This window comes from Varanus komodoensis, unplaced genomic scaffold, assembly GCF_004798865.1.
Source record: "Varanus komodoensis strain SLA01 unplaced genomic scaffold, ASM479886v1 scaffold7_3, whole genome shotgun sequence".
NCBI classification, from domain to species: domain Eukaryota; kingdom Metazoa; phylum Chordata; class Lepidosauria; order Squamata; family Varanidae; genus Varanus; species Varanus komodoensis.
In genome coordinates this window covers 24565960-24593429 of record NW_025336480.1, presented here as the reverse complement: position 1 = coordinate 24593429, position 27470 = coordinate 24565960, and the positions used below count along the sequence as shown (strand labels likewise).

Below are 27470 nucleotides of genomic sequence, written 5' to 3'. Positions count from 1 at the left end.
GAGCTGGACATGCGCGTGCTGCTCTTTCCGCTTCCTTCCTCTGCGACTAGCGCGGGGTTTCTCCCGCCCGGCCCAGCGATGGGCGCACGGACACTCCTGGGGGGCGCCTGCCTTCTGCCCTGCCGCCGCGCCTTCATTTCAGCGCCGCCGGTAGCCGGATCTCGTTCCATCTCGGGGCCCGGAGCTCTTAGCCCTTTCGACCGGCAGCTGAAGAGGAAGCAGAAGAACTGGGCGGCGCTGCAGCCAGAACCGGAGCGCTACGAGTACCTGCGCGAAGAGGTAGGCTAGGGGAAAGAGGCCGGGCCGCCCACCCTGGCACGGTTGTCGCCCGGGGCGGGCTGGATGGGAGCAGCTCCCCTTGCTTTGTCCCCGTGAACACGACGACACGGTGTTAGCGATCAGAGGCGAAATGCGTGTTGCCCGGCTCACGGCTGCAGGAGGCATTCATGAATCGAGCGACCTTGAGCCAAAGCGCGTGAGAAGGAAGAGCCTGGTTTTCCCAGCTCCTGCGCCCCAGTTGTACGGCGGAGAGCATAATACAGGTTTTGCCGGGGGAATGCCTTGGTTAGTTCCCTCCTGAGGGCTCTTGCAGCAGTATCGAGCAAGACGCGTGCTGGATCAGTAGCAGGTCGATGCGAATCGAAACAAAACAACTCCACGTGATTTAGTACGCACAGCAACGAAAAGGACCCGTAATGGGCCACAGACTTCCCCGGTCTTCCAGATTTGCCGGACTACAACACCCATAAATCTGTCAGCCAACATGGTTGTAGCATGACATATCTGGAGAGTGGGAGGTTGGGGAAGCCCTAACTTACAGGAGTCCTTACATGAAACCATATAAACTGATGCACTCCCAGCACTGCTTTGTTAGCAATTCTCAGGCCACTTTACCATTTTTAAAGAGTTCTTGGCAAAGAGCTGAGGGCTTTTTTCTGGCATTAGGCCTATTGTGGGTAATGCACTCCTCACACAGTTTCAAACATGCTGGAGGCCAACATATGTGTGAGTCCAGAATCAGTTATTTGATCTGCTAAGTTGTGGTGGGCAACTTCTGCCACGTGCTTTGGTCTACAGTTCTCATAGGCCCTTGAAGACCAAAGTATGTGGAGGGTCACAAGTTAAAGAAACAAGAAAGAAAAAGCATTCCTTTTCCCTTAACTGGACTAATAGTAGCATTGAGGAAGAAATACTTTTGACTGGAAAAATACCACCAGGAGAAGGAGTTGAACACTAGAACTGCCCTCAGACTGTGTATGCTTTCCTCCCTGAAACTTTTTAAGCTTTAAACAAAAATGCTGTGCTGCTAATCACAGATCTTCCATGTCATAGGCTCAGGGTGAATGGATATCCACTCGAACAATGTTACAGACCCTTATGAGGAAGCCAGCACCTTAAGTGTCCTGAAAACCTCCCTTCTGCAGCTATTACAGTTGGTAGGGAAGGTTGGAGTGGCTTGAAGTAGGTGCTTTCACTTTCACCTAACAACAAACCATGATTTACCACTTGGGAGCACCACCATAACTTTGCAGAATTGTTTCTTTCTGTGGCATTCCAGTTGACAAACAATGTTTAATACGACTCACCACTGCTATTCACTATTTCAAACCAGAGTTTCAGACAAACGTGAGCCTGTAAGAGCACTACTGATGAACAAATAAAGCATCTGAACTGACATTAGGTATGAAGTGAGCTGCTGTTCAATATACTTTTTCAGTCAACTACAGCAAAAATGATTGGTTAGCCAGTAGCAGTGGTGGACTGTGTTGATTTTTTTCTGTATTGCAGGTTGGTGCTAGGATAGCTGACCGTGTGTTTGATGTAGCCAGGTAAGATACTGGGCATATTAAATTTATGTGCATACCTGTTTTTCAGGCTACCCAGTTGAATACAATACAATGTTTAAAGAGATACGGATGTTTCCTTAAAAAATAAAACTTTGGGAAACAAAATGTTGTTGATTGTATTCAGTGGAAGCAACGGAATGGGAGTTTTGCTTTGTATTGTGATAAGGATTGGAAGTTATTTTCCTTGGAGTTCCATTCTGTGTCTGTTTGAGGTTGGTGTTGCTTGCTGTGGTTGTTAAGAAAAAATTGACATCAACCATTTGCAAGTGGAGCTACTGATTTCTGAAGATTTCTGTTTCAACTTTATGTTCTTTACTTAAATGTGAAACCCCATTTTTAAATCATGCCAAGTCATAGATTATTTAATCTATGCGCTATCTGGGCCAAGCCTCCTGTCTGTTCACCACTCCTGGTTTGCATCACGATTTCTCTTCACAGCCCATGAATAAAGTGTTCCTGGGTTGTTCAGCTACTACAGGTGAAATCAGCACTCTGTGTGGCTGAGGGACAACCAACCCAGAGTTTCCACCCAGCAGGTATGAGGCAGCGTATCTGCTCACTCCCACACAGCCCCAACAATCCACCGATGAACAACCCATGTAGGTCTGCCGGTGAACATTCCATTTTGTGGACTACTTGTATTGTATTTGTATTGTACAAATATTTTTAATATCTGTTTTATGGAGTGTTGTAAATCACCCAGAGAGTTTCAACTGTAGGGCAGTATATAAATGAAAACGTTATTATCATTGTTATCATCAGAGCAAGCTTAATGTTCACTCTGATACTTTCACTGAATTCTGTGGGATACTGCCAAGTAAGTGTATATTAGATTGCAGCCTGTGTCTAATTTGAAAAGCATGAATTCCATCAAAGTATTGTATATTAAATAACTCACTGTGCTGCAGCTTTGCAAGGTAATCCCATTTATTGTTCCTAAAGGACTTTTCCCCTTGCCTTGGACCTTGGCTGTGGACGAAGCTACATAGCTCAACATTTAAACAAGGTATGATTTCTCTAGATTTAATTTGGTTTATGCAGACTGATTAAATATTAGATTAATCTCTATTGGATGGTAAATAAGCTTAAGTTGCTAAAAGTCTAGATGCAAGCTAGGCGTCTTAATAGCCCAGATATATGCTTAATTACAGGAAAGTAAATTCCACTGAATTTGATGGGATTTACACTCAGTTAAGAATGCACAGGACTGGAGATTACACAATTGGATTAGATTATGAGTTTGGGCAAGATAAAGATTAAATAAATCTTTAACATACTATTCTTGCTGAAGTAGTTCCCACAGAGTTTCTGGGGCTTATTCCCAGGTAAATGGGTATAAAATCAAAGGTAAAAGTTTTGATTTTACCAAAGGTATGTGGTAAAAGTTATCTGCATTTTCAGGGAGAAAAACTTACATTTCATAAATAAGTTTGAAAACAACTTTCGTATTGAACAGTTACTGTTTCAAAAGTATTCTGGTATAAGAAACTAAAGAATAATATTTAGGTTACACATTGAAAAATATCATCTTTTAATAGATAATTTCTCAGCACAAACTAGTGATGTGCAGATTCTGTTTTTTCCTCCACACCCAAACCAGCAGCCTTCACTTCCCCACCCCCAAAAATCAGTAAAATGGTTAGAAACTAATTCCAATGCATTTGTTTTAGGATGTTGTTGAAAAGCTTTTTCAGACGGATATTGCTGAAAATGCTTTGGTAAGTAGTTTTGGGGCAGCTCTTTAATTCATGATATTGAAAAGTAAGGTAGTCTTAACTGCAGACCTAAACCATGTTTATTATAACCTGATGTAGAAAAACACAATAGAATCGGAAATACCCACCATCAGTGTCGTGGCTGATGAAGAATTCCTTCCTTTCAAAGAAAATACATTTGATCTTGTTGTCAGCGGATTGAGGTAATTCAAGTAGACAAATTGTTATGATGAAAACTGTGTTTTCCTTGAAGCAGAATTCACACTCCAACATTTTGGATCTTAGTGTTGTGTGTCAGCATCGTTTTCTAGCATGTCTTATGCTGATATATAATTTTTGGCTGGGACTCCAAAAGACCATGGATGTGCAAAGTACACTTCTGCTATGGGGTGAGGTGGAGGCACAACTAAATTTCCCTTCTGGATGCATATCCTTACATTATATTGAATGCTGGAGGACTAGGTGTCGTAGCTTGGTATGGATTTTCAGCATCCACAATAGGAGATTGCAATAGGAAGTGGGTGCTGCAAAGTCCCAAAGGGCATGAAGAATGATGAAAACAGTTCTTTGAAACCTGGGCTCTGTTTAAAGGGGTGGAAGCTGAAATCTCCTGAGTTACCGGCCAGTTCTGTACACTTCTTAATTCTAGGTGGAAATCAGTGGAACACACTTCTGAGTGGACATGTTTAGAAGTGTAAAGTGGGCCAGTGGTAGCTTGGCTCACGAACTTAATCTGTTCCAGGACTCTGGTCGTGACCCAAAATGGTCATGAGCCAAGTTAAATTTCCCCATAAGATTCAGTGTAAGGTTTATCCATTCTGTAACTAATTTTTTTAAATCAGAAAAAATGTGAAGCAAAATGACAAAGAACAACAAAGATTGCGGCCTCCCCCCCCCCCGCGAGCATGAGTGCAGCCATCTCCCAGCCCCCACAGCATGACCACAATTGCACCCGTCATCCCTGCACACACTGTTATCCCAACGTCCTGGGGGGAGGAGAGACGGGCACAAACGCGGTCGCGCTGGAGGGGAGACGGGTGTGAACACGGCGTGATCCTGCTGAGAAGGGAGATGGTCGAGATCGCTGTTGTCCTCCTGCAGGAAAGACAGGTGCAATCACAGGCGTGCTCGTGCAGGAAAGACGGGTGCAATCTTGGCCATCTCCCCCCACCCCGGCCCCAGCACAATCGCGGCCATCTCCCCCCTTGAGGGGGTGGAGAGATGGCCATGATCACAGTTGCCACCCAATGCAGAGTTCACAACCTGAGTCAAAAAATTTTTGAAATGTTTGTTCACAACCCGATTTGGTCGTGAACTGAAGTGTTTGTAAGCCAAAGTACCACTGTACTGTTGTACTTCATAACTATTAGTATGGCTTCTTCTCTAGTTTTAATCTTATTTTTCTAGTCATACTTTACATATAGTTCTACTTTCTGCAATCCCTGGGAAATGATGACATGCATGAATTTGATTTTTCTCGCTCTCTTCTTGCTGCAAAACAAATGCTGAAGAGTAGTCTTCTTTAAAGGGACCATATTCCCAAAGTGTTTAAAACCTCCAATCAATTTTGATTGATATTTGGAGTTGCTGAGATGAAAAATTAGGTTCTAAGGCTGCAGAGCTATGCATGCCAAACAGGGAGTAGCCCCCCCCCACCCCCCGGGGACAGAGTGATTGTTGCAGCCACCTGTGTGCTGGCTGAATTTCCCCAATTAACCACATGGACATGGTTTGCTCTGCTGTCCAAACCCAGGCAGCATAGCTTAGTGGGAGTGGGCAGCAACCCTCAGATAACCCATGGGCTGCTGCTAGCTTATTTGAGAGTAGCTGGCCACCCTGAACAAACCACGCTGCCCAGGTTCTGATGTGAGCAGTCAAAGAAATACAGCTGGCACGCATGGTGTTTCTTTTGGTTACAGTGATCTGCAAATCACCTTAGTAAGACTTATCTCTGAGTAAACAGGACTGCATTGTAAATGTGGCTTACATTGAGGCTGTTTACACAGTAGCTACAATAGGTTGTGCTGCTTCTGGAGCATGCCTGGCTGCCATTTTGTCATGCAGCCATCACTTGGGAGTTTCCTCGTTGTGTGAACCTGGCAAATGTTGGTTATGTGAGGGATGTTTAACAGACCTTATATTCTGTTTCAGGGCTATGCAAGCATTCTTTAGCCCTCACATAACCAGCTTGAACAACCTGCCTAAAATGAGGAATGCTGCAAAAATGTTATTTTTATTAATTTATTTCTCCATCTAAACCTTTTATAGCTTGCATTGGGTAAATGATCTTCCAAAAGCACTGCATGAGGTAAGTACAAGAACGACTGCCTTTATAAAGATGCTTATATGACTGTATTTTACTTCTTTTCAGTCTTCTCTGTAGAGCCTGTAGGTAAGAAACTTGGCTGAGTGTGTGGAATGGGCAAAAGTGCTGATGAGAGTAACATTGAATCCTACAGTTCTGTCAATATTTCTGCTGTGTTATATAATCTGCAGCCTCTGTGCATTGTCCAATCCATTATCATTTTCAGTTCAAAACTCTTCCTGGAGCTATCACTTGATTATTACTTAATTAGGTTTCCAAGCCTGTTGGGTGCCAAAGATAACAACTCGCCTATGTGACTGGACACTTTGATTTCTTTTGTACGGTTTTTAAAAACCTGCTCATAAGCATCTAACACCAAGGTGTTGGGAATGTCAGTGTTGTGCCAGGCTGTCTTTTAATCACATAGTTCTACTTATTGCTGATGTAACACTTCCTGCCATTGCAAATTGAAATAATGTGTGGACAGGATGGGAGGCAAAATGAGAGTCTCTGAGAAAGAGGAGGGGGTATTAGAGGAACACTGAGATTGGCACAATACAAAAAGGTTGTTTGTCTGAAGTTAAGTCTCCATTGGCATAGGAAGAAAGGAAGAGGTTAGGGTGGGGTGGAAGTAGAAATCCCTAGTTGTGCCTGTATTGTTGCTTGCACTGCAATGAAATCAGTGGGACTTGCTTTGTCTTAGGACAGGCATGGGGAACCTCTTTTGGCCTGAGCGTCAAGTCGGCTTCAGACAAGCATGTTGGGGGCTGCATGCCAGCCACAGGGAGGGCCACAGCTGGTATCCAATCCTTGGTATGCTTCTCCTGCCACTCCCTCAGAGACATACTTGCATGCACACACAGTGGGCTTCATCTGTCCCTCACCTTCCCTGATGGAGAATGATGAGCAGCTGTCAAAATCCGGCCCCGAGTTCAGCTGGGGTTTTGATAAACCACTTCTTAAAGTGCCAGCTGAGTCCATAGTCAGCTTTGCCTGGCTAACAGAGGAAGGTGGGTGGCAAGCAAAGCCCTGTCAACTGGTACTTTGAATTGCTGCTCATCAGAGGATGGGATGCAGGGTCAGCATGGTCTGCTGCTTGTCACCTCCAGCTGGGGTGGCAATCAGCTCTCATGGGGTTTGAGTTGGGGTCATTCCCATAAGGAGCAGCCTAAATGAGGAATTTGGCAGGCCAGAGGTTCCCCATGGCTGTATTCAAATCCAAATTCTTATATCACTACTTAAAAAAAAAACTTTGTTCATGCATGATATATTTGTGGTGACTTGTTTTAGATCCATCGAGTCCTTAAACCGGATGGAGTATTTATTGGTTCCATGTTTGGGGGAGACACACTCTATGAGCTTCGCTGTTCTTTGCAGCTGGCAGAACTAGAAAGAGAAGGTGGATTTTCACCGCACGTATCGCCTTTTACTGCTGTTAATGATTTAGGACATCTACTGGGAAGAGCAGGCTTCAACACACTGACTGTGGTAATTATTGGTTTCAAGAAAAGAACAGTCCAGAAGACTACTACAGGGGCTGATCAATACTAATTTTTCTGCTTTGGTACAAAGCAGCCTGAAAACTCAAAAGATACAACAAGTTTCACCCTGAGGTGGAGTGTTTGTTGAATGAATTAGTGGTGGCTCATGATCGTTACAGCAGATGAAAAGGGTTTTATTTATTAAATGAAGAGGTGTTGAAGTGGCAGTATTTAAAAATGAAAAAGGATGAGCAGCAACAAACAAATTCATGTTTCTATTTTGCCCCAGTAGGTTAAACGCACAGGCAGTGTGGCTCTCCACATTTTGCCTTACAGCATCCATGCTCCCTCATCACAGGTTATCCTGGCTGAAATTGAGGAGGGCCAGAGTAAAAGAATCCATAACAAACATAAGAATATGGATTAAATCAGGACCTTATGTATAATATGCATGTGTGGCAACTCTTAATGTAATTACTGGGGAGGGTGGTGAGCCAGTGTACCATGATCCCCAGTGGGAGTGGGGTGAGTCTTGTTGCAAAAGCTAGTGTTCCTTGGTTCAGACCTAACAGCGAATGCAAGCCAGGAGCTGCACACTGAAACTAACATGGGATGGGGGTGGGGTAAAGAGAGGAGCACTCATCAAGGACCACATGAATCATGGTTTAATGTGTGTGTTTTTCCCAACCCAGCTTTCATTCCTCCTTGGTCTTTCTTTCCTATAGGCTACTGGCTTCTCCACTTAGTTTCCCTTGTTCACCCTCCTCCACATCCTCCTCTTCCTCCAGATACTCACTCTCTCAGCCCTCTTCCCAGTTCGGTTTCTAGTCATCAGCTATCCTGCTTAACCTTTCTCTTCCTTTAAACAGTACAGTTTTCTGGTGGTTCATTTGACATATGCTTTTCTGCCCTGTTCTCTTCCCTTGTTCTGCACTGTCAGCTTACTACTGACAGATACTTCCTCCAAGTATGTACACATTCTTGAAAGTTGTGTGACACAAGTACAGCATTGGTGTGCAGTGAGGTCTAGGCAGTAGGCAACAATCAGGTTTAGCTTGGTTAATGTATCACTGTTGCCCCATTGCTAGTTGGGATGTTTTAAAAACCCCAAATCTTACTATCCTTAGGATGCAGATGAAATCCAAGTTAACTATCCTGGGATGTTTGAAATTATGGATGATCTGCAAGGTAAATCAACTTCATCTTTATTTACGTTGTAAGCTGCCCAGAGAGCCTATGGCTAGTGGAGTGGCATATAAATTGAATGAATGAATGGCTTTCAGATAATGAAGTACAAGGAACAGTAAACTTTGCTGAATAAGTGTCAAATTAACATCCATTTATTACAGAATGTCAAAATTGTGAAATGTTATTGATGGGTATTAATTCAGTTTTATGAATTATCTCTGCATTGGAGGAATTAATACAAAGTATATCATTGTAATATAGAAATGACATACATTTAAGTATCTATGGATGGTAGTTTCTTAATGCTCACATGCTTATTATGTCCTGTCAATATGGACAAAATAGTATTCTGTACATTATATTTATATATCATCTGCGTTTCAGTTCCTTTCAGAGAGGCATTCTGACTGACTAAACCATAGCAATGTGTACCCTTATAGGTGTATTCTAGAGCTTTGCCAAAGGAGAATGTCTGGGGTACCATTTAGGCTGACATGGGTTATTTGCAAGCAAATACTCTATGCTTGCCTTCATAGACAGACAGAAAACCAATTTAATAATTGTGACTAGCTGTATATATCTTGAGTAAGCAACATGCCACCTCTGCTGAATTGTGAAACTCCAGTCTAATTTTAGATCAAGCTGAATGGCCATTTCTGTTCTTGCCTTAATGTAAAGAATTCAGACAGTTGCTCTGACAGCTGCTGCAGGCGGGTTGTTGTCAAAGGGCAGAAATGAGGTTTTGAATAATCCTTGATTAAACTGTACACCAAAACAGAAATTTAGGCTGCATCCTATACATGCTTACCTTGGAATAAGTCCTGTTGAACTTAGTGGAGTTTATTTCTCAGCAGACATGTAAAGGATTGTATTGGTAGAAGAACATTAATTGGAAAGTTTCTCCAGCAAATGTTTGGAAGACACTCTAAGGTATTTACCAGATAATCTGCTGGTTCTGTTGTTGGCTTAGCATTACAATCCTAAGGTATACTGTTTTGTAGCTGTAGACATTGTTTACTAAGGTTACAATTGTATGCATACTTATCTGGGTGAAAGTCTCATTGAATGCAGATGAACCTAACTTCTCAGTAAGCATGTATAGGATCAGACCACATGTGATATTTTGGGTTGGCTTTAGTTGTTCCGAGATGCTGCTACTTTGATTCTGTCCCATGCTGCTGTACTGCATGAAAATACACACAAAGTGGAACTCATGGTGTATGCTGTATCTTCTTTTAAAGCCTGAAAACTATTTTTAGGTATGGGAGAAAGTAATTGCTCTTGGACCAGAAAGCCTATGTTACACAGAGCAACAATGTTGGCGGCGGCGGCGGTATACAGGGGTGAGCTTGCAATTCCACCTGGCATGTTTTGACTTGCTCATGGGAGTGCCTTCAGTGGTGAGATGCTAGTTTGTCAGAATTTCACTAACAGTGGGACTTTTAAGTTGTCATTGATTTTGAATGGATAGAATCAAACAGCCTTTTAAATAAGTCTTCTAGGACTGGATACCAACCACATAGTATTTTCTTCCATTACCTTCTCCTTCCCACTGTAGTGAAGCAGCATTCCAGTGGTGGTGTGTGATCTACTGGATTGAATGGCAGTAAAGAGTGGAACCCCCACCCCCAGCTTCTTCCTGTAGTATGTAGCAGAAACTCAGTGAGATGGTTGCTATCTGCATCCTCTTCTGCTATAAGGGGGAGCAGGTTATACACCATCACCTTAGCCAGGGAATTGCTAAGCAAATAAAGGTTCTAAGATGGAAATGGCAAATTGCAAGTTCCACCACCACCATCATCTTCATCTAAATCATGGGTCCTCAAGCTACAGCCCGTAGGCCAGATTCAGCCCACCATGCCCAGTTATCTGGCCTGCCTCAGAGGTTTTGGACTCCCCGCACCTGTGCCTGCCGCTGCCTGCCTCACCATGCACACGCATGCCTGCAGTCACCCCCACCTCACCGGCCCATGCCCGCTGCCACCGCCTTTCAACTGGCCCCCTGTTGAAAAAGTTTGAGGACCCCGATCTAAATTGACTTCTTTTATACTGAACAATAGCCAAAGTTCTCTGGGCAGTTCACCTCATTGCATAAGTGTCAATACAATTAAGGAAAATTGTACAATAAAAACTGTATAAAATTTCAGTGCACAAAATCTAAAGCAGTTTAAACAGCTAAAACAATTCCAATAAAAATTAGAGCTGTTAAAAACAACTGGCATCCTACTATATGCCATTAAATGCCTGGAAGTAGAGAGCAGTTTTAACCTGGCACCAAAAAGATGATCAGGTTGGCAACTGGCAGACCTCAGTGAGGAGATTATTCCTTGAAGGGACACCACTGAAAAGGTCCTCCTTGTTGGAGGAAGGCCTCGGATATAGATTGCATCGTGCAGATATATTGCAATTTTGAAGAGGCGTTCCATCAGGTGTTGCAGTTCCGAGCCCTGTAAAACTGTCCAGGTTAGAACCAACATCTTAAAGCGAGCTTAGAAACATAATGGCAGACAATGTAAGCGGGCCAGAATTGGTCTTGCATGTTCAGATTCATGCATGCAGGGGCATGCAGGGCCCCCTCAAGACTTGTTGAAGTCTTCAGAATGGCATGGTGGGGGGCATGAAGGCTGCAGCAAGATAGTGATACTGGAGGGGTTTGGCAGGGCTGCCTTAGAGCGTCTCGTAGAAGAGTAGAGTTGGAAGGGGCCATCAGATCCAACCCCTGCCCAGTGCAGGACTTCAAGTTCAACCATCCATCTCGGATGTTTTTCTCGTGGATCTGAGGCAAGAATTTTATAAGGGATGCCATTTGTTTCTGTTGTAGCTCTTCAGTATTTTGTAAAATATGTATGTTTCTTCCACAGAAATGTATGGAAACAGCGATGGTACTGTACCTGCAACATATCAGATCTATTACATGATAGGTTGGAAATTCCACGAATCACAGGTAATGTGCAGCCTCCTCTGTGATACATGGATGTCTGAACAAGCATGCTGCATATATTGCTTTTTCAGTAGTATTCCTTCATCTCTGTTTTTATTTAACTTGATTAAATAGTTGCTTTGTGTACATAAAATGTCTTCCACCTTATTTTCAGGCAAGACCAGCACAGAGAGGTTCTGCAACTGTGTCATTTGGAGATTTGAGAAAAATAAATGAATTTATTCCAGGAAGCAAAAAAAATTAACACGTGGTGTAACTATGACAGATATACTGGACTCAGCACTGCAGATGTTCCTCAGTTGACCACTTAAAGTTGAAGGGCATGTGGCACTATGTTTCCCAGCATTCTTACCTCAGTGCCTAGAAAAAAGACTGTTTATTATTTGACTGTTGTGACTCATGTATATAAATGGTCGTGGTATAGAGTTGCAATTTTTTCATTGTGTAAAATCAAATAAATTATAGTATTGTGTGTAGTTTAATTTTCAAAATGTGAGAATATGAGAGGTCTACATAGTTTTTTTTAAATGAACCACAAGGAAGGGACTTGTTGCACTGTGGAAACACTACTTTGTTATGGTCCAGGATTTTCCAGTGAGATAATACAAACAGCGAATGGTTTGAAAGGGAGGGGCTAGATACTGCGAAGCAGTGCTTTAGAATAGCATAACCTAATTGAAATCTCAGTGCCATATTTTTAAACAAAAATAGTTGATAACAAGGTAATTTATTGATTTCTGGGTTAAAATTTGGACCACCCTTTGCAAGCATAATGCTAAACATCAACTACACAAGCTCAGTTGCATTAGGTGACAGATAGCTTGCTAGGAACTAAAAACATGGAGAAAGACAGGAGACATTTGGGAGAAAATTTACACTGCTCAAGAGAAGGTTCCCTTTTGTTATTTGAGGGAGCAAAACAAATGGCTCTGGCTGGCCATCTTGTTTGCATCTGTACTAACACATTCATACTCCCTCCTACATGGGAGCGCTCATGACGTGTCTCCAGCCCTGCCCATTTCCATGGCAAGATAGAGCAGTGGAGGTGGGACCAAGCTGTACCACAGAGACAGCTTATAGCAGCTCATGCCAGCAGTTCTCCAGCCACCAAAATTATAGGGGCTGAAATCATTTTCAAACGTATTTCCATTTCTTTCCCTGAGCCTAGGATCACTGATAAGGCTTGTTGGTATCTAGGCAAAAACAAGTGTGTGAATTTGTCCTTAAGCTGTGTCATTCTGTATTTGTGATTTCCCTACCGTATTAGTTAGGCAAAGAACTTGGAACGTGGGAGGTGAGGGCATAAATCATTTGAGCCATTAGCCACTTCTAAATGGTAGTGCTCTAGCTTTCGGTATTAACAGCTTTTAAATCATTTGGACTTTTTGATCATCCTAACCTGTTTTTCTTACTCAGTTCCATGATTTACATAGACCTGTGTTCCCCCATTGCTTTGGTGAAGTTCCAGTTCATTGAACAATCTGTGAGCAGGAGATCATGGAAGAGCTGAACTGGAAAGAACTGTAACTGTACATAAATCAGAAGCATTTACCTGTGGAAGACCTTGACCCTTCTTAACATAGGAAGAGAAGATAAATTTAGTAAAGCAGCCTTATGAAAAGATGATTATTTAGTTCGATTAGTGGAATGCATAGCTATTATCCTGTCCTTAACATAGCAGGCTTGGTTTCTCTTCCTATTCCTTTATTGGGCAGCCTGGCCCAAGGTCACCTCATGTGTTTCCATATTCAAGTTGGAATCAAGTTCTTGGTGACTCATGCAGACAAATCTGCTATATTACACTGCCTCTCCTCCAGCCTTATACTTTTGATGAAGTAATAGTGATATACAGAAAAGGTATCATTTTGTCCTAAAGACAAAAAAAATAGTCATACACTTTCTAGAAATGAATGAGAAAAATGTACTAGAACAACTCTAAGCAGCTAAGAACAAATTTAATCCCAGCCTGCAAATACTTCATATCAGTGGAAAGCTTGTAGTCCATACTAAACAGAACTGTACATATTCTGCTAAACTGTGCTGTGATTGTGACCTATATAAATTATGCAGATTGAGCGTAATTCAACTGGTTGTGTGGAGTGGGGAGGGGCTATGTCTCAGCACAGGGAATGCTACTCCTTGGCTTCAGAAATTTTGCATGCATTGCCTACACAATTTCAGCATCCATTTTCAATCCTGTTAGAAATGGTTTCACTAAAAAGCAGATAAAAAAAGAGTGCTGACCTGCTCAGGAAGCTGAATTCCATATTCAGTACCATTTTCCATGCTTTAGCAGTGTACAATGGTGGAATTGCAGCACACCCACCTCCCTGCGTACAATTATGTTAATATACTGCAGCAGAGAGAGAGATGAGGAGACTTGTATGAGCTCTGCTGAGAAACTTGCTCCAATGGCTTCCTTCCTTCCCTGAAATGTTTTGTGTTTCAGCTGTAAGTACTTTAAGGCTTTGTGTTTTAGTTGCTTTCCTTGTCCCTTTAGTGTGGATCCACTTGCAGATCACTAAGTGATCTGCAGTAGACCTGCAAGGATAGGATACCCAGTTATATTGCAACAGCAGTAAAATGACTCTCACCCTCGCTATGACGTACAACTGAAATGCAGCGAGCTTAAAGTAACCAATGCTGAATTTTATGTGGAAGAAGTATGAGTTGCCTTCAGTTCTCCTACTCAAAACAGATTCCCTGCTCAAAATTTATTAATCCCAAATGCATGAATTTTGCACAAAGCTCTAATTGGTGGATCTTAAAAGTTCCAATAGAAAGGTAAGTTTGAAGTCTGCTCAGCACTGTTTTATGTTTGATTTTTACCTCACATAATTCCCTCAGCTTGAGACTGAGGCATGGCGTAGGGTTCCAAAGAAGTTCCACAATGACTATCAGGGTTGCTTTGTCGAGATATAAAAGAAGAAAGGAATTGTGCATCATTAATAGCTGCATGGAAAAGTTTATTTCAGCTGGTATAGCTACTTCTGCATCTGGCCCAGTGTGGACAAATGCAAAAAAGGACACGGTTCCTGCACCTTCATTGTGCGGGAGGAAATTGCAGTATATGAAGCATGTATGACAAGCTACACCTGCTGAAATCCCACCTTTTACACAACTGTTGAAAGGTAAGGAGCCCTATCCTTTTTTCTTTTTTTTCTTTTTTCTTTTTGCATTTTGCCACCCTATATATATTTACAAACCAAAAGACCATCCATCCACCCTTTATTTAACATTGGAATTGATTTAGGCACACCAGCAGCAACCCTTCTGGAAGAAGTAAATCATCAAGGGGAACTGAGATGTATGTCAAGCCCAGAGCCTATACATCCTGAGGGATATTCTTTACCATGAGTCCTACTGTCCTATAAATGCTGAAGTGTTTCAATATTTACACCCTTTGTAAAGTAAGATAAATAGCCCTCTCAAAAATCAGCATGACTAAGACTTAACTTGAAACACAAACTCTGCCTTTAGTCATTGCAGTTCTCTCTAAACATGCAGGTTGGTGTGCTGGCAGAATTCCCTTAATAAACTATGTCCATAATGAATTTACTTTTACAGACCGGGAAAAACCTTAGAAGTTTTCAAAGGATAGATGGGATTTTCATTCCTTCTATGAACAGTCCATTAAAATATTTGACTCGGAGACAAAAGTTGAAGTGTAAAAAGTGTGTGTGTGTGTTTACTGATGTTCGAAAAGGCAGTTTTCCAGGCATGATTGGTGCAAAGAGCTAACTCATTTTAGGCAGTCTTCTGTTCCTATCAGCCAATGTATCTAGTCTTTTTCATGCAGTTCACTAGGTACTACCCAAGTTGCTACACTCCTGAAGGTAAAATTTCAACCTCCTATATACAAGCACAACTAGTGTATTTTTGCATCAGGTAGCTTTCGATTTCAGTGAAAAGCATTTTGAATACAATTCAGTTTTGCCTACTGTTTATTAACAGTATAAGCAAAGCAACAATTAATATAATCACAAAGAGACCCAAGTGCAGCCTTAGCTTGCTGTTGATTGCTGAGAGTTTCCAGTTTCCAGTTAGCTATTGAAGAGAAAGAAACACGAAACCTTTACATGTGTGTCTTGTATGCTATGCATGATAGGCACCCTTCATATAAAACTTTTCACTTTCTTTTTCTCTTTAGCTACTCATTGCTTGCAACTCCTGCAAAGGTTTATTGACGGCATGGAAGCCTACTTTCTATGCCAGATCTCTCTCTTGTCTAGCACATTATTTCTTACCTGGCTAGTAGGGGATTCACATGGGGATTTACTTCTGATTGGATATGCACAGGATTGCATCCTAACATATCTTCCACTATGATCTCAAGTTAAGCACAGAGAAGACTATCCTAACCCTTCCACCCAAACCCCTCCGCTCTCTTTTATGTAGGGGGGTCTTCTCTCACTCAGAGGCCCTAAGAGTTCCTTTCCCCATTAATTTTTCTGAACCTACAGAGACTGCTGTTGCTCTCAGAAAAGATGGAATCAACCATCTCCAATCATTAGGCACTCCAAGCTGGAGGAAGAGGACAAGATTGAAGATGCTGTTTACCAATGTCCAGATCTTGTTATTCATATAGGAAATATTGGGGCCTCAAAACAAACTTCTGTTCCTTACCCGAAATCAGTTCCAGTGACAAAGGGTAACATTATACTGTCAAAGGAGGGAAACAAATTCTCATGTTAGGGCTAGCAACAGTTCCCTTCTTTCATACAAAGAGGATCCAGCTCTCCACCAGATAATCAAAACAAGGCTAAGCCCTCTGGTTGATCAAGATTCCTGAACCTTTAATAACAACCTTTTAACAGGAACTTTCACCAAGTGCTTCTTATGCAATCAACAAATGCTGGAATTTATTTATTTATTTAAAACTTTTGTATACTGTCCACTACCAAATGGTCTCAGGACAGTCCCCTCTTCTATACAATTATTCAAAGCACAGGAGCTCTGTCTTCTGTTGCATCTATTGAGCTTCCTTTGCCCTCTGAAGCAACCACAGGGAGGACAGAGAATATAAACAAGACTGGAAGCCTTGGCTTAAAATTGCAACAGATTTACATTAAGTTTGTGTAAAAAACACTTACATTGAGAAGCTGCAGATCAGTGAGCACACACATCACTTCAAGTCTTATATATGCGAGGGCCACTGGTATAAAAGCCTCTGGGTTTGTTTCAGCTGCCATGCCATACCATCTTCTAGCTAAATGTATATCCTAAGAGCAGAAATTTATTTATTTATTTATTTCAATTTGCATGCTGCTACAATAGCCCATTTCAGGGCTTTCTGTGAAGCTCACAACTAGTAAATTTCCAACATTTACAGATGGCTCTATTAACATATCTGAGAATCAACTTTCAATCCTATACACATTTACTTGGAAATAATTCCCACTGAATTCAGTAGCGCTTACTTCTGAGTATAATTGTACAGGACATGCTAGGCACTGTCATGGCAATATTATTATAATCATCTTGACTTATATTGGAAGAGACAAGCAAAGTATAAAAAATTTTCTGGCTGATCCAGAATTCTTGCTAGTATCTATACCTAGCATACTTCAGAAGGTCTGCATCCAATGTTAGGAAAATGACCTTCTGCTCATGCAACAGGATTTCCTGTTCATCTACTCATCCTTGCACACACACCCATCTGCTGAAATGAGTCTCCAGTACTCTGAAAAAGATTTGACGTATATGGTGGGGCGCTGAAGTTAAGGAAACCATTCTGCTAGCACTATTTCATTCCACTTGGGGGTAGACATGCTGGATATAATCCAAGTCAGGTTTTATTAGCATCAGCTGGCCCAGGATTGTAGTCATAAAAAGAATGGCAATTTCCCCCAAAGTAGTTTATAGACCATTTTATATACCCCCCCCCCCAAAAGTACCGCAGTTTGTGTATCCCTTTTGCCAGAGTGCTTTTCGGCACCCTCCTCTATGGCATTCCTTCACATCCTCAGGGTTAAAAATAGAAAAGGGTTGCCTTCTGGAAGGAAATGTAGTCCCCTGCAAGTGCAGTAGCACTTTCCACTGACATGTTGAGAAGGTGGGGTGGATCTAAGTGATTGGGTAATATCTTACTGTTTGTGCACTCTTGGTTCTCCATGTCAACATAAGACTAATGTACATTCCAACAACTTTAGTAACACATCTCAAGATCCACTCAGTTCTTAGACTTGAGATGTTGCTGAAGTGCCCTTGTTATTCAATTTTTATCCTGTTACTGAGGTCACAGATAAATTCAGGGAACAGACCTATGATCCCAAGACAGCATCTGAGGGGCCACAGGATAGTTTGGATTCCCAGATCTGAGGTCAGAAATGGTGCTCCAGTCCCACTCCTTTGTCCCCTCACAGCTGCTATGGAAAGCACCACACAGACCAAGGTCAGGAGAGTAAACTTGGAGAGGGTGGAAGCAAGTTTGCAGGGTGGTAAGGATAGCAGGTTGGAGAGGCCAGGGGAGGAGCTCATCTGCAGCCACCCCAGCCTCTTCTCCCCATCCAAGATACTCCAAGTAGATGGGACAATAATGCCATCTAGAAGAAAATACAGAGTGGAAAGACAGGGAGATAAAGGTTGCTCTGCTCCTGCTTCCACTCGGCACAGAATGCCCATGAGCCTCTGAGTCTGGGGGCTTATGACCATCACATAAAGTGGGATATGGTGCCTCAGTGTCTTTGCTTTCCTTAACATAATGAGCAATTACAAAATAGCTTGCTTGATTTTGGTTTGGTCAAATCCTACCCAAATGAAAAATCTGTTTGCCCTTTTCCATTCCTTAAATATAGCTACAATTAAAAACAAACATTTTATTTCAGCTGTAATGCCTGAAGCAGCACTAGATGTGAATTACATTACCTGGGGAATGCCTAAGCCGTATTCATACATATATGCCAGATTAAACATTGCTTGCGCACTCTGTTGACTAGCAGCAAGGTTGTAATGAATGGCTGCTGTAACATAATCTCTCTTTGTTCCAAAGCCATAGAAGTGATAATCTCCAGTTTTAACTCTGGCAAATGCATTGCCTGGAAGACCAATATTTAGGAAAGGTATGTTTTCTTGTCTTTTAAATATCCTGCACTTATCATCCCAAAGCACTAGACAAGGAACTTTTCATCATCATCATCATCATCATCATCATCATCAAAACATAGCCATTTATTTATTGTATTTATATCCTACCTTTTTTCCCTTCCAAGGAATTCAAGGCAGCTTACATAATTCTCCTCTTCTCAGTCTTATCCCCACAACAACCACCCTGTGAGGTAGGTTGGGCTGAGAGTCTGTGACTGGCCCAAAGTGACCCAATGAGCTCCTTGGCGGAGTGGGGGCTTGGACCCATTTGCATGCTGTTTAGCACTACACCACACTGGCCCTGAGAGAACACATGACAAGTGAGCTTCAGCACTAGTATTTGCTTACTGCTGAAGTCCCACATCTGTTGGTGTCCCCCAAGCGAACTTGATTATCCCCCAAGCTTTTTGCCTCATTCCGCTTTCCAAGTTCCACTTTCAAGCATCAGCCATCTTTCCTTCCCCTAAAATGCCACATGGGGCTCAGAGATGTTCTTAGAAAAGGAATGGAAGATGGTGGGGCAAGTTGGGCTGGTGCTTTTGTTTTCAGGAAATCAAACCAAACCGCTATAAAAAGAAAAGAGAATGAGCCACACCACTTCCTTGTAGGTTTACACAGGTAAGAGGAACTATCTGAGATGTTGGCAAGATAACTGTGCTGGGAGGTTGGGAAAGTACTCTTGTTTTATTGGGGGGTGGGTGGCCGTGTGCTGCTTAGGTGTGTTTAATTTTGTGTGGGGTGGGATGTTCCATGGCTGTGTTTGTGAAGCATTATCAGGCATTCCTCTAAGGATCACAATTTTGTCTTCTGGGAAATTGGGGCTTAGACCTAACCTCTATCTTGTACTTGGTTTCTTGGGTAAGTTAGTCTTTTTTTGTGACTAACCAGATTCCCATGGCAAAAATTATTAATATTTCTAAATTACCCAACAGTTGAAGCTGATGGCAAGTAGATTAAACAGCAAAACCCAGGACGTGAAAATAACCTGTAACATTCAGTGGAACCTACAACCAACTTATAGATAAAAAGCCTCACTGGGAAGGCACTCTCCAGTCACCATTTAATTAACTTCAGTTGGCTGGGGATGAGGAGACACACATTGGAAAAAATCCTCCAAAGATGACCACAAAATATTCTTGATACTTCCATAGCTCTGTGACTCTCAACAGGGATCCCACCAGCACAGCACTTTTTAGGGTCTAATGTTTAACAAAAGAGCTGTGCTGGTCCAGACCAAGGCCTATCTGGCCCAGCATCCTGTTGCACTCTTGCATTGTTGCTTCCCAGCATTGTTCAGATTTGTTTAGCAGTGCTATCCTATTGTTGAATCTCACTTTCCACTATAGGAAAAATAGCTGGGATAAACTGGAACAAAAGCAAGTACAAAGAAATGCTGAAATCCTTGTGTGAGTCAGGATAGGTTTGAATAAATTAACCTTAAGAGACTGGCAAGTTGAGAGTACACTTGGGTTGAGAGTACACTTGGGCTTGACATCTATAGAATTCAGTCACCTTCAGGGCATGGGAGACAAGGCACAGTTCCTTGCTTTGCCTGAGTGGGTATTAAAGGTTCATGGTAGCTAAGTCTTTACTGTTCAGTGAGTTTATTTCTGTGCTCTCAACCTCACCAAGATACATGATAAGCATGTCAAAGAACTGAACAAATAATTAGCTCTAACAAACAGGAGGTGGTATTTTCCCTATCATCTCACCACTTCTCTCTGACAAAATAGCTGGCTTATTATGAACTAGCAATACAGTAAAACTATTTAAGCCATTCAATTCTTTATAAGTACCAAAAATAAATAGCAGTTGGTAAAAGAAATGTGATTAACTGGAAATTAAGATGAATGGGCATCGTTTTCTCTCTCAGACTTCATTTGAAGGTTAAAGTTCTCTAATTGTGCACAGGGATTAATGAAACAAGAGTAACAGCTAACAGAAACAGAGTAAAAGATTGGTGCATAGTTAATGCATTAGAAAATAAAAATTCAATACATGTCTATAAAGCAATACCCATGGGTATGCCATCTTCATTATGACCTAAATGGAGAAAGGTAAATATTTTCTAAATGGTCTGCATCCATGATTTTGTAATGACTTTTACAGAATGCTGAACATAATATTTTCTTACTATTCAACTACAAGAGCAGAAATTAGGAACTCCTCTTATTAATATGAGCAGATTGCTGGATATAAGTGGTTTTTGACTCTGTTCATACCTTGACTTGCAGCCCGTTGCCATAAAAGAAGAGCCAGTGGATAAATCTGATCTTTACGGAGAAGTTTAACCTTTTCTGTAACAAGACAGTGGGATCACTTGTCTTAATACAATCACTATGCTGAAGAATTCAACTAGCAACATAACAGAATGTTTTCCTCACCAGATTCCATGATGAAGGCTGAATTGCTCTGAGCTACCTCATAGCCCATTTCAGCTAGAAAGGCATACTGGATAAGAGATGCATCGATATTACCAGCCTGGTAAGCAAAGTATGCTGTCAGGAATTTTTCCGACCATCTTCCTAGCTCACAAACAGTTCTGTAAAGCTAAGCAGCAAAAGGACAAGCATTAAACACAGGCAAAGAACATCAGAAGTATTTCAATCCCAGTACCTTATTTGGCGAAGAATGAATATTTGCTTGTCATATTAATTTTAGGTCATCTTCCAAGGAGCTCAGGTGGCAGACAGATACTATACATAATCTTCAAAACAAACCTATAAATGATTTATTTCTTGCCCATCCTTTTCCCAAGTTGAGTGGAGACTAGAACCCAGATCTCCCAAGTCCCTGTTCTACACTCTAATCACCATGCCACACTGGCTCTATGGCTATGAAAAAATTATGAAATGCATATACATACATATTTTAAAAAGCAGCTATGAGGAAAAGGCAACTCAACTGGCAACATGCTTGAATCAAAATGTAAAAGTGAAAGAAGAAATGAACCTATCTATAGTATATAGGAAATCTAGGACCAATTAGACTTTGGTGGTTTAAAAGGCATGCAAAACTATAGACTATAGAAAGGAGGAAGAGCAAGTGCTTAATAAAAATGTAAAGGAAACACATTTTATGGCAGTGTTTTACAGAGTGTGTTCTAACTGTTTTAAGAAAGATCCCTTGATTATTTAAAAGAATAGTTACAGTCAGTGACAGTTTTTCATCATTGGAGAAAAAATGGGCACAAAGTTCAAGGCTTCAGTCACATGTGCAGTAACCTGGGACATCAAACCCTATTGATGATAGTAGGATTTACTTCTGAATAAACATGCACAGAATTGTGCTGGATGACCACAGAAACATTCCGAATTTCCGAGATGCTTCCCAACAGGGCACTCCTAGCATTACCAATCAAAGGCATTCTGCACATCTTCTTTAAGAGGAAATACAAATTTCAGAAGAAGCAGTTGGGAAAACAGCAGAGTTACAAATGGATCAAAACAATGTCTGAAGAATGAGGTAATATTCTGTGAGGCAGGGCAACTGCAGCATGAAAGCCTCACTGGGAAGTGCTCCTGTTATTTCAATAGGAAAATGAGCCATGTGTTCTTAAATTACTTCAGCTTTGTAATCAGTGTACTTTGTCACGGTTTAACTTTGCTTGCATTGTGACCTATATGGTAACAGTCTGCAAAGTATTCCTTAACATTAAAGACAAATGTATTACTCAAGATGCCAAGAAAATATGCAATAATCCATGAACACTGGCAAAATATTAGAAAACTGCATACAAAATGGGGTGAATTCCCCCAAATAGTAACATCTTTGACTTGTTTGTGACCCATGTAGAAGGAATCCCCCCCTTTTTTTTGCAGGTCTAAGGAAATCAAGAGAATGGAGTTAAGGACTTCCTCAGAATGCTTAAGGCTGCAGTCATATACAACCTGAGAGCAAGATCCATTTAAGCGGAGTAAAAATCAAGTGAGTCTGCGAGTGGAACAGCATCCATAGCTTCTGCTTCCCCTGTGCTGTTCCTGTGACCTCCCCCCACCTCCCACATCTGCTACAGGAAGTTGAGGGACCCTCTGGAGAAGATTTCTGGGGGTGTACGGGACTCCAGGGGAATAGGGTGTCTCATTATGAAAACAGGTGATGCTGAATGTCACCTAATGGAACTGACATCTGACGTGTATAGGATTGTAGTGCAGAAAAATTATACGAACTAAAGTTGATATCACTAATCAGGAAGTAAAGGGTTACATGAAGACTGCTTTTTCACAGCAAATGCTCTTCCTGTTCAGCTTCTCACTGTAACTCTTTGGGTCCTTCACAATATTGATTCTGAAAGTTGGGAGACCTTCCAAAGCAGAATTCAGTAGAGTATGCTACAGTGCAGCTAGAAAAAAATCAGCAATTGTTCACTAATGAGAAGCACTTTCCTCCCATGGCTATATGAAACCTGTGTACGAATCTGAAATTGGAGTAATTCTACTGATCTGATAGTGTGTTTATGTGTGGTTGCTGTTTTTGTTTTTTCTAACATTAACAGCAGATCCTGAACAGTATATGAGACAAACTATTCACTCTAAGCACAAGCTTTCAAACAAGGTATTACTTACTTCAACTGCATTTTGGCATGATCTAAGCACACCAGTTCCTGTGGCATACATTTGAGCCAAATAATAAATAGCCAGCGGTTGTCCATTTTGAGATGCCAAGTAAAAATACTGGAATGCAAGCTTAAAATCTTTCTTTACTCCTGAGCCAGCTGCAAATAAAGTTTAATTTGGAGTCTTTGAATTTTTATTGAACTACATAACTGAATGGTGAATTCGGGAAGGGAAGGAAAAACCATAACTAGAACTTACTATGATACATGACTCCCAGTTGGAATTGAGCATTGGCAAATCCTTTCTCAGCTGCTTTTTGAAAGTATGTAAAAGCTTCAGTGTAATTCTGGAAAATAAATCTTATTTTGATTAAAAACAGATATGTCAATAAATTAGTTTCTGGTTTTGTGGAATATTGATATCTCATTGGACCATGCTCAGAAGTAGTTGCTGTAGCACTGTCAGAAGACAGTGGCGTTAAGTCACATTATACTAAGCTTTTTAAAAATTATTTTATAAGAGTATAAAATAGGTCTGACAAAATGAAGGCTTACCAGTGGGACACCTCTGCCGTGAAAATAAAGAAGACCCAGTCCCCACAGTCCAACAGGATTGCCCTAAATAAGGTATAGAGAATGTTTCATTTAGACATATCAGAACTGACTAAATGAAAGATCACATGGAGTCACTGTGTGCTACTTAGTGTTACTGGTGTTTTCTGTATTTATCATTCTTCTGTTTTATTGCTCAGAGGGGAAAATTGCTTTCCAAAACCCACCATAGCAGACATGGTTCATATTATTTAGACCTATTTCAGTTTGGATTCACACCTGATTTTGGAACCAAATCAAGCTTGATCACCCTGATGGGATGACCTTCAGCTGAATAAGGGGAGTGCAGCCTTGCTTCTTGTGTTGATCTCTCTGATGCCATTGAGCATAGGATACACCTAGACTGGTTCTGTGTGAGGGGTATAAGTGACACTGTGCTTGAGAGAGTCCATAAAGAGTAGCATATTTTTATGCTATGGGGACGCAGGGCACCCTTTTGTCTCCCATGCTGTAACAACTATACAAAGCTGCTGGAAACAATCATTAAAATTTTTGGAGCAAAGAGTTATCAGTATAATGATGTTACCCAGCCGTATCTAAATTTGATGTAGCCATGTGAGCTCTGGGTCAGTGCCAGATGCATTAGGGAACTGGATGTGAAGCAAAACACTAAGCTTGAGTTCTGGCAAGATAGAAGCTCCATAGGTGAGCGATTACTGGGTCCGGGATATAGACCAAGTTGCCTGTTCTGGAGAGTGCTGTGCTCCCTCTGCTGAAAGGCATGCATAGCTTAGAAGTACTTTTGGATCTATGTTTGTCACTTGAAGCCCAGGTGTCCTCAATAGCTATGAGTGCCCTCCACTAGCTGTGGCTGATATGACTGCTTCAGCCATTCTTGGACCAGGATAGTTTTTCCATGGTAGTCCAAGCACTGGTAGCATCCAGATGGTCCTAGTGCAGCTGGCACAAAATGCAGCTGGAAGTCTGTTAGCTGAAGCATTTATGCAACAGCAGGGAACATCACTGCTGAAAGAACTGCACTGCCTGCCAATATGCTACTGGGCCAAGTTTAGTATGGGTATATAAAGCCCTAAGCAACTTGAGACCCGGTACCTCAAGTATCATCTGACCCTCTAAACCTTTCCCAGTCATTGCAGTTCCCAGGAGGGACCCCCTTGGTAGTGCTGCAAGATCTGAAGATTCATCTTATGGTTACCAAGAACAAAGTGTTTAATGTTGCAGCTTCCATCCTCTGGAACTCCCCTCACATTCACATTAAGCAGACACCAATAACTTCGCATTTTAAACATCTGCCTAAGATTTGTTTGTTCACTAAGCATTTTGTTACTTCTATCCCACTTTTTCCCTCCTGCAAAGAACTGAAGGCAGGTTCTGGCCCTCTTTCTCCCCATTTTATCCTCACAATGATCCTGTGAAGTTAGGCCCAGATTTACCCAGGGAGCTTCATGGCTGAGTGGAGCTAGACCCCAGGTCTCCCATGTCCCAGGCCAACAATAACCACTACACTACACTGGTTCTATGACTATGAAAAAAAATAATGTACTGCATATGCATATGTATTTTAAGGATAAATGCAATGTCTGATTGTAATTAGATGCCCGCAAGAGTCATGGAAGTTGTGTGCAAGCATTCATTTCGTTTTAAGGCTCATCTGTAACAATTACATGTGTCCCTTCATTTCTTTTTACCTTTTTGATACAGGTTTTACTGCTGAACAAGTTAGCCACCTCTTGCATAGTACCAATGCATATGATACATGAATAGATTAAAGTGAAAAGGCAGATGCTAAATGCCGACAGTCTAAACGTACAGGCAAAATGGCAGCAGGAGAGGAATGGAGACAAAATATACTTTGACACATGACATTCCAAATATATCCAGAACTTGATTCTCAAGTTAATTTTTGATGTGGGGAAGCTGTCATGGAGCACCACTTTCCCAAAATATTGGAGACACCAGTCTTTCTTTAAAATGTAACTTTGAGTGTTTTAGACCTGGTATTTACTACATAACTACACTTATGTATTTTGCATTGCATTTGCAGTGAAACCTCTAGCAGTGATTGGCTGAGCTGATTCAGGAAATTCAGCTTGCTCGGGGAACAATGCAGTCAAAATATTTGTAGTCTATCTTCTGTGAGAGAAGAAAAGTTTTCTGCTTTGCTAAGATTAAAATCTCACACAAGCTGTAGTTGCAGGAATAGTTTGAGAGGCAAGCTGAGGATTGGAGATGTGTACTTTTATTTATTTATTGCATTTTTCCTCATGCTTCTTCTAAGATGTACAGTATAAAATATAGTTGATTTATTTCTATGAAATCAATTGCAAATCTATTACATATTCAAATATTTGTACACATTAATATTTTTGTCATCAAAAACTAGTGGAGGCTAATGACCTAATACGCATTTTTTTACCAAACTATATTAAAAAGTCAATACTCCACAAGATTAGCTAGCTATTTTGCACAGCAATTACTGTTAATCCATGTAACATACAAGTAAGGAAAGACAATACCTTATCTGCTGCCATTTTGAAATACTTCAGGGCCGTGGCATTACTTTGGGCCACTATGGTACTCCCTTCCAAATACATCTAGATAAAAGTATAAAGAATAGGTAATTCTTTAGGTGATGGTGAATACAGGCAGACATGCCCTCATTTGTAACCATAAAAGCAGACTGTAATGTTCCTTTAAATCTTAGCTGACTTTGCACTTGCACTTTCTATTTCCTTATGGATAGTCAGTTTAACATGGAGCACAGATTAACCAATCCTGCTATTGCTTCAGAAAGGAAAAACTCCAAGGATACCAACAGCAGGGGAACAAAATTCTTATTATTTAGATTTGGCCTGTTTTCAGTCTCTTTTTTAATTAGACCAATAATAAGGTTTGAGAGCAAAGTAGCAGTACTAGAATATTAAAAGTCTAACTGCAGAAATAAATCTTCAAGATTGTTGTTTTCTCAACAGTCAAATATCAGCTTAGAACAGCCAAATACGCCTGAGTTATTCAATAACTTTATTTTTAGGTTTGTGGACCAATAGACTACTTCAGAAAATTAGGGAGCATCTTGAAAGTTAATTCCCTGTAACACGTTTCAAGACAAATGTTTAATGTAGCCAGATCTTTCAAATATAAATGACCATGATTTACATAATGATGACTGATAATCAACTAACACTGTGGACAATAGGGCTGGTTCAAATCAATGCTGTCCTGCATGAGATCCATGGAAGTGGTTATATGACTACATGGGGAAAAGTTAGCATGAAAGGACAGTGCATTTTTCCTAGCAGCTGCAAGCATGGGCATGGCTACCGTGCTAACTCGCTAGTTTTATGGTCTTGTTCACACAGCATTCCATGCCCTTACATAAATGATTACATGGAAGAAATTAACAATATGAGAACACATAGCATCTGCATGAACATCAGCTTGGATTCTGAGTTACCTTTCCACAAAGGAATAGTCCTTCCATTTGGGATGGGGATTCTGCTCACAGGATGCTCTCATTCAAGATGGAATTTTAAAAGCTGATTTTCCCTAACCCTGCAACCCCCAGCTCCACCTTCTATGTAGTTCCAGAACAAGAGAAAGTCATCTTGTTGTGGTACTCAGACCAGAGATTAGAGGGGAAAAGAAATGTAATCAGAAGTGTTCAGGTCTCTTGAGAGAGGGTTTCCTATTTCAAAAATGTTTAAGTTCAAGTCAAACTTATGATTTGCATACTGAGATGCAGGATATTCAATGCCTCTATGGAAATACAGTGTGATCGC

The 27470-nt window shown here is 41.2% G+C and overlaps 2 protein-coding genes across 5 annotated transcripts in view; one reads left to right on the top strand and one right to left on the bottom strand.

The window, feature by feature from the left end:
* On the top strand, positions 1 to 11953 carry NDUFAF5 (NADH:ubiquinone oxidoreductase complex assembly factor 5). Of its 4 annotated transcripts, none has more exons than XR_006417048.1 (11): positions 1 to 279; positions 1789 to 1829; positions 2790 to 2853; positions 3518 to 3565; positions 3662 to 3765; positions 5831 to 5870; positions 7158 to 7355; positions 8476 to 8536; positions 9796 to 9936; positions 11398 to 11480; positions 11632 to 11686. XR_006417048.1 is itself a non-coding variant. In XM_044454515.1 (11 exons), exons 1-11 carry the CDS (start codon positions 10 to 12, stop codon positions 11719 to 11721), a joined length of 1083 nt encoding a protein of 360 aa, XP_044310450.1. In that variant the 5' UTR covers positions 8 to 9; the 3' UTR covers positions 11722 to 11953. The 4 variants fall into 4 exon arrangements, 3 of the variants coding, with proteins under 3 accessions (XP_044310450.1, XP_044310454.1, XP_044310453.1); XM_044454515.1 differs by having other exon boundaries at positions 8 to 279; positions 9796 to 9879; positions 11632 to 11953; XM_044454519.1 differs by lacking the exon at positions 3662 to 3765 and having other exon boundaries at positions 242 to 279; positions 9796 to 9879; positions 11632 to 11953.
* Positions 11954 to 15404: 3451 nt separating this feature from the next.
* Positions 15405 to 27470, bottom strand: part of SEL1L2 (SEL1L2 adaptor subunit of ERAD E3 ligase) — a 30598-nt gene continuing 18532 nt past the window's right edge. The window contains exons 9-17 of the mRNA XM_044454625.1: positions 26208 to 26285; positions 23674 to 23736; positions 23378 to 23465; positions 23129 to 23277; positions 20948 to 21113; positions 20786 to 20860; positions 18345 to 18514; positions 16571 to 16699; positions 15405 to 15524 (exon numbers count right to left, since the gene is read on the bottom strand). Coding sequence (XP_044310560.1) covers positions 15405 to 15524; positions 16571 to 16699; positions 18345 to 18514; positions 20786 to 20860; positions 20948 to 21113; positions 23129 to 23277; positions 23378 to 23465; positions 23674 to 23736; positions 26208 to 26285 — 1038 coding nt within the window. The remainder of the gene's footprint in view (positions 15525 to 16570; positions 16700 to 18344; positions 18515 to 20785; positions 20861 to 20947; positions 21114 to 23128; positions 23278 to 23377; positions 23466 to 23673; positions 23737 to 26207; positions 26286 to 27470) is intronic.